The sequence below is a fragment of the Acipenser ruthenus genome, chromosome 19 (genome assembly GCF_902713425.1).
Source record: "Acipenser ruthenus chromosome 19, fAciRut3.2 maternal haplotype, whole genome shotgun sequence".
NCBI lineage: Eukaryota > Metazoa > Chordata > Actinopteri > Acipenseriformes > Acipenseridae > Acipenser > Acipenser ruthenus.
In genome coordinates this window covers 21,244,446-21,255,928 of record NC_081207.1, presented here as the reverse complement: position 1 = coordinate 21,255,928, position 11,483 = coordinate 21,244,446, and the positions used below count along the sequence as shown (strand labels likewise).

Below are 11,483 nucleotides of genomic sequence, written 5' to 3'. Positions count from 1 at the left end.
TCAAAGTCAAAGAAAGGTTAGGCCCAAGGAGGCAGTGTAAAGTTTACTGAAGCTTTATTGATTTTCACTCACACACCAATCACAGCAAAGTCACTATCACTGGGATTACGTGAATTATGGCAATTTAAAATGTCAGTTGAATTGCTTTCTAACAAAGAACCATTGAGAATGATCCCAAACACCATCAAATTAAAGTATACATTTTGAAAATGATTGTTGCTCTGCCTAATGGGAGTAAGCATTAATGAAAACTTTAATAAAAATAGGATGAAGAGAAAAAAAAGCTTAGAATAAAAAAAACTTTTTTTTAAATGGCCACCAGCACATTCAGTATCAGAAAAAACAACTTTTAATTCAAATAAAATAACCTTAATTTATTCTTCATGTAAGTCCTAGTTAGCAGTTTAATGGGTATTTTTGTAAACCAGTATGATAGGTAACTGGTATGTTAAGCGATGAATGGGGTTTAAAACCAAATGCAGTCTTTAAATCTGCTTTCTGCCTGTTAGTACTATACAGGTATTGTATCTTAACACATGTTTTTTTGAACACTCAACAGTACTAAATTTAAAAATACTATAAATAATTAAATGACAAACTCTTCGACTTTTTCAATGTCACCAATTACTAAAAAATAATTCTTGTCAAAGCATTTGTCACTTAATATATAAATTTTCTTTCAGCATTTTAAAATTGTACTAATAACAGTTTATATTCGTGATGAACAGATCTTGCCATGCCAGAGGTAATTCATTGAGCAATAACTTCAAAAACACTGTCAAATTTATATTTAGACAACTGCTTTGACAAGTGACTTCATTGTTATTATTTTTTTTAATTGTTCAAATAGGACCCTCCCTGGCATTTGATATATTTTTATAGACAGATATACAGGAAATAGACAATGGCACTGTTAGATTTTCATAGCCCTGATACTAATTTTTTAAACCATGGAGGTATTTAGGTATATGGCCTGATATTTCACTTCTGAAGTGTTTTATACTGTGACTGAGTAGCACAGAACAGTATTGGTCTAATTTCTTAATGATAGAAAGGATAATGTAGGTGAATACTGGACTGATATAATATTTAGACTACAGGTAGGTATTAAACTGGTCTGAGTAAAGTCCTGGCTCTGGGGACAAGGTGGTTTGTTTATTAAGGCCCTTTGTAGCTCCCTTGCAGTATCTCCTGGATGTACGTGAGGCTTATGTTAGAAAAGACGATGTCCAGGTGAGCCGTGCCATTCAGCTCAATGATGTGGACCGGCTCCTTCTGCTTTCCTACCCAGAGCTTGCACAGCTCCATGCTGCGAGAGCCGACAGTGTTATCCCCATCATCGTACAGGATGTCAACGGGGTCCGCGTTCGGGAAGTTATCATCATAGATGTAGGTGACAGGGGTAGGCAACCCCGTGCCGTACATGCAGTACACTGCTACACCAGGCGTGGGCAGCCCTGCGAGGAGGTCCTTGGTATCATTCCACATGTACCAGCCGTCCTCGAAGTGGATGTCGTTGAAGAAGCGCTGGTAGTCCTGGTAGGTGTAGTTGTAGGTGGGTGTGGAGATGTAGACGTGATCAGTCGGCCAGGCCAGGTCACTGGGGATCATCCAGGGGTTGGTGGTGGTCATTCGCTGCTCCTCTCGGATTTTGATGTTGGATACAAGCGGGATTCCGTCATTTTCACCTGCAAAGTGAGGTACATGACAGCTATTGCTCTGCTGGTAGTACTTTGGATTGTACAATGCAGACATTTAAGAACATTTCCGAACGAGAGAAGGCCATTCGGATCACCTGTGTTTGTCTGATTCCTAGTAGCTAACTGATCTGAAAACGTTGACAAGTTGGGTCTTAAAGGATCCAAGCCATTAAGCATCAACATGACTAAGTAACCCATTTGATACCCTCACTACTCTCTTAATTCCACTTCATTTCCACCTGGGTCTTCTGTCCTGGTTTCTGTGCTGCACTTAAAGTATTGGTTAAGGTTAACTAGGTCAACTCCTTGACTTTAATCATGCCCACCCCTAATTTGGCTTCTAAGCTAAATAGATTCAGTTCTTTCAGCCTATTTTAGTAGCTCAGTCCTTTAAATTGTGGGATTAGTCTGGTCTTAATGTCTTGGTTTTTAGTAAGTGTGTGATAACTGAGCCCTTTGCTGGGCACTTTTACTATTGCATCCTCACAACATGCTGTGACTAATACACATGTGTTGCATGCCTGAAGGAGAAGAGTATGCTGAGAGTCCGCTGGGGAATTGAGTTCTCAGCTGTCTAGGGTAGTCACAGGACTCAACCCCACAATACAGAAACTATAAGGAATCATGATTCTCAACTCCACCCAAAGCAGATAACTTTGAGCTTTTGTTGTGTTTTGTTTATTCAATTATCTCAATTTATAATTTGTATAATTCCTGGGGAAAAAAATATTACAGTCTATTATTAAAACACTTTTATTTAATCCCAACACAGTGGGTTACAGGACTCCAGTATACAGACAGAAAACACACGCAGTTTATTTTATGCAGTTACATAGACTGTAAATGCATCAGCTATCTAGTACAGAGAAAGATAGGGATCAATTATCTTTTTCTCTGGGAGAGCTGAGGCACAGATGGACACTGGAACCAATGGATCGCCTACTACTGCTCACTAAGCTATTCCTAACTCACTTCTTATATACCCTATCATACATGACTGTGACCTAAACTCATTTTTCAGCTTATTTTACAGCTTATTTTACAGCCTCCCATCCTATCTCCTCAGGACACTGTTGATAGTTTCTGTGATTAACTATCTGTTTTTTCTGCAATAAGATGCCATTTTTTTTACCTCCCCCTCTTACTCACATAAATTCCTTTTTGGAGTGTTGGTTACTAGGCATTGCTATCTCAACCTTATTTTGCTGACAGCTGAACTGAGAACAGAGAACATATGTGCAATGAACCCCTACACATTCCAACTGGACATGAACTAAAAACCTTTGGGACTGATTCAGTTCACCTCAAGGTTACAAGTTAAATGGGTGACTTTAAAAAGACAGCTTCCTAGTGCTTCAGTGATGTTATAACAAACCATCCTGGCTGTTTATTACTCACCGGAAGCGAGGACCCTGAGCGGTTTGATGACCCCACCCCAGGGAGCCCCCAGTGAGATGAAGCCCTTGATATAGAGATCCTTCCAGTCCTGAGACTGCTGGTTCAGGAAGTACAGGATGTAATTGCTGCCCATGCTGTGTCCAAGCAGGTAGACAGGTCTCTCATACTCCTTGTACATCTCCTCCACCAGGGCTTTTAGCTTCCCAAAGTACTCCTCCTGCTCATCTAGGATCACAAGCCAGTTACACAGAGCTTGTCAGCTATCATTAAAAACTGCTATCATTAGTATTTAGTAGACCCTGATATTGATGTGACACATCTGAAATGTCTTAATATCAGATGGAAGTGATGTCACAATGAAATTAGCTTTACAGTTGAATTATTTTTAACTAGCTATAAATTATAAAAAATATAGTACAGGGTGCTGATTTTCACTGGCCACTAACTATATTCTACTGCACTATGAACAATTTTGCAATACAAACCCCAAGGTAAAAACATTTAAAAAGTACTAAAACAAGCATTGGGGAATTTTTCTTTTGCCCATATTACCCCACTCAACCCCCTTACTTCCTAATTATCTTGATATCCCTGAATATATCAAAACAGAACTTTACATAAAAAAATTAGACTTTGCTTAAAAAAAGAAAACAACTAAGTAAATGTACTAAAAAGTGCTGTTATTCAATAAACTGTAAAGCAGTGCCCATGTGTCATACTCCAGGCTGCTGTGTTGTCCTAGTAGTTCATACTCACTGGGAGCAATTCTCCAGTCATAGGGAGCTGCTCGAATCGTTTCATTACGGACGTAACCTGCGTTTACCAAGTGCTCCACCATTGTGTGGAGATACCCTGCAAGAGAAATAGATCAGTGATATACCAGATCAGAACCAACCACCATCTCAGTTCTTCCTATCATTAGGATCCCCAGTGGCTCACTGTGCGGTGCAGGGGGAGCCATGCGATCACGCGCATACAGAATCTTGCTCTGTCTTTGCTGGGGAGGTTATGCATGTTTTTTGGGTGTCATTGTGGATCTATGAAACCTCTTCCTCTAAATTGTGGGAACCCATAAGAAGTGCAGAATTGAGCTTTGGGCTTCTGTGGCCAAGGGAGGAAAACTAGCTGGGGTTGGTTCCCTCAATGCAGCACAGCGACACGACTAGACAGACAGACATACAAAGCCTGGCAGGCATCAAACAGAGCTCTCGTCTCTGTTTGTAGCTTGACAACATGCCCTGCTTTTGTCGGCACGTAAAAAGAGGCAATAAACATTTTAGAGTTTTTGTTGGGGGATCCTGACTAATTCACAAAAATCTGTTGGTCCTACCTGGTTAAATAACTTTTCAACTTTTAAACATGGTCAGACACGGTTCAGTTTTTACTATAGGAGTAAACTTCAGTGTGATCACTGGCACCTGTAAAACAGAACTCAGCACTAAACCCAACAGAAGGACACAAACCTGTTAATGTATTGGTGTCCAGAAATTCCACAGAGTAAGTTTTCCCAAATCCTGGAACTCGGATTTCCACCCCTGGTGCATTGGATGTTTTGCGAGTTGTTCGGTTGTATGCTATTCTGAAACAGTATTATTATTATTAGTAGTAGTAGTAGTAGTAGTAGTAGTAGTAGTAGTAGTCATAGTAGTAATAGTGATTCATTGTGAGCTACAGAGTTTAACAATTTTATTATCATTCTGTATCTACAGTATGTCAGTAAACTGTGAACCTGCTGTCTGACATTGTAGAATGCACAAAAATATACAATAGCCTTTCAAATCTTCTTATAAAAAGATTGAAATAAATACACTGAGGGGTAAAATATCACACAAAATGTAATAATTAATCCTTAAGTAGCACTTTTAAATAAATACGATCTTTGTATTTACAGCAATGACAACACAATGGATTTGGAACAAATATTGCACAGTGGCCCTAATAAAGTAGGCAGCACACCAGTACTGGTCAAGTATAGTGGCACTACAATGAATTACTAGTGTGTGTTGTTAACCATTTTGTATATCAAAATATGAAAAGATTATCACTGTGTTACCAATACCCTTTTAGAACAGAACCAGCCTCTTTTTCATTCCTGAATATGATGAGAACTCGTATAGAAGAGATTGTTTTGGGATCATTTGTTCACCCATAACGTCAACCATAACTTATAAGTCAAACATTTTAGCTTGTGCCATCATCTGTTGTTACCTGATGTTATCGATCCAGCAGTCAATCCCTATAGGCATAAACATGTTGAGGTCGATCCAGATGGTGAAGAAATCCTCTGTCTTGCTGTAGCAGAGCCAGTGCACCAGATCGATCTTGTCAATCCTCGCCTCCAGCTGGTTCCCCAGATTGCCAGGCACTGACCGAAGTGGGGGGGGGGGGGGGGGGGGGGGGGGGGAGTGGGGTGCAAGTTTGTGACATCATACAAACCATCTTTTAATTGTGTCTAATACAGCATGACCACATTGTATTCTATACATATCAGTAGTGCATGCCTCAGCTGTGGAGACCTGCTGAGATGCCAGTCCCAGCTAACTGGCTTCAGCAGTTTGGGCTTGTGACTGATCAGCTACTGATTTATTTAACTAGCTGACAGTCACGCATCCTTATTAAACTTGTGCAGACTATGGCAGAGGGGTAATAAGATAATTAATTAATAGCTAGTTAACCCCTCGGACAGAATATAAAAGCCTGCAGCTGTCTGCACTCAGGGAAGTGTTCAGAGTTGGAGAACGAGAGTAGAGACAGGAGGTAAAGAACTGAAAATATAACAATTGCTACGCGTGTTGATTTATACACCAGCACGATACTTATTTGTTTATTTGTTTGGCCAACGTGCCCTTTTGTTTAGTGTTTTGTGTTTGTTTAAATGTTTTGTTTTGTTTATTATTTAATAAAGCACTGAGCGCCGTTGCGCTTCAGTTTTGCCCCGCCATTCGTTGTTTTGGTTTTGACGTATTATATCTTACCCCTGGCAGTGTTACATTTCATTGTTATGCAGTTAAAAACTGAAGCTATATATGGAATAATCCAGTAGCAGAGCCTGGTTTAAAGAATGATTATTCAGAAAAGGCCAGAATTAGTAAATAGAAGACACAAGCTTTTTTTAGATTTTATGGTTTATCCGTAACTTTAAACAAACAGTCATAAGATATTCAGTACTGTAACACAAACAATAACATAGACAAAGATTTCTAATTGAAATAGCCCCGGGTATAGTCAGGCACGGTGACGACAGGTTCAAAGAGAGATTCCCCTCACAGTAAGGGAATACGCCTCCGTCCTGACCTGAACACCCCATACCGATCAGTCCTGGATGTGTAGTGTTCACTGGGGGGGGGGGGGCAAAGTTGAGACCGCCACATTAATTCTAAAAGGAAAAACCAACACTCAACTGTAAATGATCTTTAACCTGCCTCAAACCAAAGTTCATTCTTTCCTGTGGTGTTGGAACTAGTATATTATATATATGTTGGACCCTTACATACAATTACCCATTTATATAGTTGGGTTTTTACTGGAGCAATCTAGGTAAAGTACCTTGCTCAAGGGTACAGCAGCAGCGTCCCTCTAGTCAAGAGTCCAGAGCCCTAACCACTACTCCACATTGCTGCCCTCAAAATATGCACCACTATTGCACTATAATTTAGGCAGTAAAATCAAGTACAAATATCCATCTCTGCATTTCTTAAAAATATATTATATTTGGGGGCACCACTGCAGTTGAGATGAGCTGCTTGTTAAACTGGGACAATCTGTTTAGGGTTACCAAGATACTTAGTAAGCAAGGGGTAAAATGGACAACCCCACCCCTGTTCTTTAGCTGTCCCAATATTTGTTGGAGGTTAGTGTATTTTCAAGATGTTATTCTTATTGATAGCCTTACACAGCAGTTTTACAAGGTATTTCCATGTTACTGTAAAAGGCATCAAGTTGCTTCCTGGTTAATTCAGGAATCTTCCTTTAAATGGACCCTGTCCTTTGAACTCATGTACCCTGTCATTTGAACTCATTGAGACGCTGTGCAGGTGCAACTTTTAGTGTGATCCAGCCCAAATGGAAACACATGATTGCAGTGTTAAAGACTTCAGAGGATGCTACTGCCAAAAACATGTTTATTGTTGATCATAATATTATCAGTATTATCATATTATCATACAGCTTGCTTTACCCAGCTAATCCGATATTGGAGCTATAATAAGCTGTAAAGTTGCTTAACTCGCAACTATGTAGAGGGTAATTAGGATATGGAAAACTAAAACATCAAAGTAGGTAATGCAAGCATTGCAGATTAAATTCATATTATCTCATATAGAATATTGAAGACCAGTTAATTGCACATGAAACTGAACACACGACTACCTACCTCATCTGGAGTGCCCTTGTCTAATACAAAGTAAAACTGTTTTTTTTCTGAGTACGTTTTTATTATTATTATTATTATTATTATTATTATTATTATTAATAATAATAATAATAATTATTATTATTATTATTATTATTATTATTAGTCAATAAAACTAACTGATATTGAAACACAAGAAAAAATGAAATTTTATTCACTGTTCTTGTCAAATTGGAGAGTGGCCCCTAGGCTGCCTATGCCATGATTGCATCCCTTAACCCCGCTACCGGAAAAAGCCCCAGTCCATCAGCCCCTGTGGGGAGACTCACCCAGAATGAGGGGGGATGTGTCGTTCACCTTGGGGCCTACGGGCTCGGGGCTGGGAGGGAAGATGACATTGAAGAGCCAGAACTGCGAGGAAGGCTGGAGGAAGAGGAGCACCAGGGCCAGCGTAGGGCAGTGGCCGGTCATCGTGCTGTCTCTCTGTCAATGTGGAGTGAGAAGCTAACAGCTCACTTATCTGAGGTCAAAGTCTTCATAGCAAACAGTGTTTCAGACAGCGTTTGGCAAAAACCCTCATTCTCCCAGAGCCCCCACCCTCCCAGAGAACAACACACAAAGCTGGGGTTTCTGGTTGAAGTCCCACTGTGTATTGATCTACAAATAACTGCTTGATGATAAACACTGCTCTCAAACAAGTGCCAGGACAAGTTAATAAATGCAGGACGAGTTGTATTTATACAAAGATTTTAAATGAGAAATCTGTTCCACAAGTGCAGTGCAACCCCAAATATTATCAATTTACTTTCAATACAGTACGACCGGATGGGATATTTGTTCTTTATTTTACTAGTCTTTGCAGTCACTATTACTGAATCACAACCAAATATTCCACTCCCAGTCATTCTGAATGTATTCTTTGAACATATAGCTTCTTCTAATTTACCCTGGTCAGAGTTGTTTTAATAGTTTTATGGGATCTTTAATGTCTGCCAAGCGGGAAGAGTACCTTAACTTTGATGTCTCACCTTCAAAAGCACAGTGCGCACTAAATGAACCTATATACGAGAAAATATACAATTCACTACAGATATTACTATAACTCTAAAATCCAATGTCACAACACACTATTCCCTCTACAGACCAATGAGAACCTAACCACACTGTTTTCATGACCTATGGATTCTGACAACAGACTATTTGTAGTCGTCTCTAAACTAACCTTAACAAATATTAACTTGTTGGAATTAGCAAGCATGATAACGGAATAACAGGGAGACAATTCAAACTGATCCATTGGTTCACTGTGTGACCTTGGAAGAAAATCAGCACCAGTATTACTTCTTGGGTTTCTGACCAGTCGGTAAAGGGTTTGTGAGCCAATAGGGTTTTATGGGTACATTAAATAATTTAAATTGTATTGAGGCTTAATATGTTTTACATATGTTATTTATTTATATATGTATAATATACAGTCAGTCTAACATGATTTATTACAAAAGCTGTGTTTTTCAATTGCAGTGCCTGATTTTGTTTTTTGTTTTTAATTACCAACATTATTATTTTAAAATTCCTATCTGAAGTGTCATTTCTGTGCAGTAAATTACCTTTCCACTGAGAGCATCAATGACCATATACTGACAGTGGTCAGAACTACTGAGCACTTGCATAATTCAAATGTAATTGTGGGATAAGTAAGTAGGAAACACCTATGATAATTCTGTCAATAAGACAGGGGCACTATGGACAGCCAGGACAATACTGATGTGATGTGACGAGTGTAAAAGGTGTTTAAATTGTTTAATTTGTTCGAGTGATATATGACCATTATTCCACCTTTCCCTTGTCTGAAATCCAATATTATCTGTTTTTACCTGTTTTCCTTTTAACTTGCTTTGAGCTTGTCTGGGGAATACTAACTGCCTAGCACTGGCAGACTTCCCCACACCATTCAAACCATGTGATGATGTGAGTGACCTTTCAACTCGAAGGAATGAGCAAGTCTGAGGCAGTTAATAAATACAATCACATCTGAAGCGACCTGCTCTGTAACTATTACCACTTTTATTTCCTTCAGGAATATTGGTGAGGAAAACTGCACCCCTGTCTGTGCTCTAGAATACGTTTGTTCTTGATACATCAGTAACTTGAAACTGATCCAGACTTGGTGAACTTGCAATAATGATATATACACTGCTGTGCAAAAGTCTTAGACATGTTGCATTTTTCTACTCTAATGCATTATAAGCATCGACAATTTACTCAAAGCCTCCACTAGCGTTTTCTACTATTATAACAACCTTGACTTGCATAAAGAAGGAAAAACACTGAGTGAAATAGCTCGCATCATTCGATTTTCAAGGTGTGGTATCCGAAGCACAATCAACAAGTACAGAGAAACATCATCTGTAAATGACAAACCCAGGACTGGAAGACCCAAAAATCTGTCTAACAAGGATGAGCAATACTTGAAGATAATATCCTTAAGGAATAGAAAGAAGACAAGCATTGAATTGACAACAGAACTGGCAGAAGGCACAGGTGTCATTGTCCATCCATCAACAGTCCAAAGCACCTTTGACCATTGTTCCATACAGGGACGGATTAATCCATAGGTTAGTAAGGCTATAGCCTTAGGCCCTCATATTTTGTAGGCCCACCTTTAGGCCGTCCATTCCATATTGAAGTAACAGCTGAGTGACGGTAGCGTGGCCATCTGAAATTTTTGGTCTCATTAGATATTGCTTTGTACAAATTGACGACATTAATGACACAAATTGTAGCACCCTCACGGTCAGTTAGCAAACTACTCACTTAGTCTTCAGCCTTCACTTGTTGAACTCTCTGTCTGCAGCAGCAACTCATTTTTCAAGACGTTTCAATCTTGAGTCTGCCTGCGTTTTTATCTCCTTTATTTTTGCGATCGCGTTTGCTTGCTTCATTGTCTATAGTGCTATTTATTTATAGTTTATTGTATAGACATTTTACATTCTAAAGATTTTATTTAACCGTATTTGTAATCATAATTTTGGAACCTTGTGGCCAGATGAATCGATTCTTTGGAAAGCAAGTTACATTTCCATGTTTTTATTATGTTAAAAGTTAACGATTACTATAATAAACCATTTAATAGTTTTTATTTTTATGATCTAAAAAAATAAACAGGGCCTTCGTGAGAGCCACCAGTACAATATCAAGGCTCCATTCGGTGGGGCAGTCCTCCTGGGAGGACGTAATTGCCGCACACCTTTAAGAAACCGGGTAGCCAAAAAATGCACCCCCGGAGATACTGAATCTACGGGGGCATGGCACGCAGAAATAGCCGCTAAATACACCTTCAATGTGGAAGGTGACCTACCAGCATCAAGCAGATCTTGTAGAAACTGTAAGATAACTGGCATGGGGCAAGAGACTGGGTCATGACTCTTAGTCAGACACCAATTCTGAAAATACTTCCACCTGTAGGAGTACATATTCCCTAGCGTTCTGCAATGTACCCACAACCACGTCCTATAGCCCTAGGGCTAACCTGCCCGGTTCTGGGTTCCAAAGAGTGTCTCTCACCTGACTCAGGAGATACAGACGAAGCAGGATCTCCCAGGGCTGGCCTTGTAAGAGCTGGCATAGAGTCGAGAACCAGATCCTCTTGGGCCACATATATACATGTAAATGTATAACGTAATATATATCTTATCTTAATATATATTAAGATAATAGGCTGTGAATTATATATATATATAATTCACATTGACAGAAAAGTGTGTGATACTGACAGGCTGCATATTTTGACTGGTTCTTTTACTAAGCTTTTAAAATAGTTACAATATTTCACCATATGAAACCTAAATGCAACTTGCTAATTATTGTTAATTATTGTTAATTATTTAACATACTGAATTTAAGTTTAAATATGTATTTGTATTTTGTAATCGTTACATCAATTAAAATACACCAGACAATCCATTTCCTCAGTCCCAACTCCCAGCTTCCTTTACGGTCGTATTTCCCAACGTGACCTGTTGCCATGGGAGCCG

At 39.1% G+C, this 11,483-nt stretch overlaps 1 protein-coding gene across 4 annotated transcripts; it reads right to left on the bottom strand.

The window, feature by feature from the left end:
• Positions 1-37: 37 nt before the first annotated feature.
• On the bottom strand, positions 38-11,352 carry lcat (lecithin-cholesterol acyltransferase). 4 transcript variants are annotated; one of them, XM_034040685.3, is made up of 7 exons: positions 11,014-11,352; positions 7,779-7,932; positions 5,307-5,463; positions 4,562-4,677; positions 3,855-3,950; positions 3,099-3,323; positions 38-1,688 (listed from the first exon to the last, which is right to left on the bottom strand). In XM_034040685.3, the coding sequence occupies exons 1-7, from the start codon at positions 11,104-11,106 to the stop codon at positions 1,159-1,161; spliced, it is 1,371 nt and encodes a 456-aa protein (XP_033896576.1). In that variant the 5' UTR covers positions 11,107-11,352; the 3' UTR covers positions 38-1,158. The 4 variants fall into 4 exon arrangements, with proteins under 4 accessions (XP_033896576.1, XP_058848589.1, XP_058848590.1 ...); XM_058992606.1 differs by lacking the exon at positions 11,014-11,352 and adding an exon at positions 10,264-10,701; XM_058992607.1 differs by lacking the exon at positions 7,779-7,932.
• Between the last annotated feature and the right edge of the window lie 131 nt (positions 11,353-11,483).

Excerpts from the sequence above, each read along its gene's own strand:
- lcat (XM_034040685.3), bottom strand. The coding sequence starts at position 11,106 with ATGTGGCCCAAGAGGATCTGGTTCTCGACTCTATGCCAGCTCTTACAA. Across the intron at positions 7,933-11,013 it reads GTCTGTATCTCCTGAGTCAG|AGAGACAGCACGATGACCGG; the intron begins GTGAGAGACACT and ends CCACATTGACAG. Across the intron at positions 3,324-3,854 it reads TGACTGGAGAATTGCTCCCA|ATGAGCAGGAGGAGTACTTT; the intron begins GTGAGTATGAAC and ends TTGTGATCCTAG.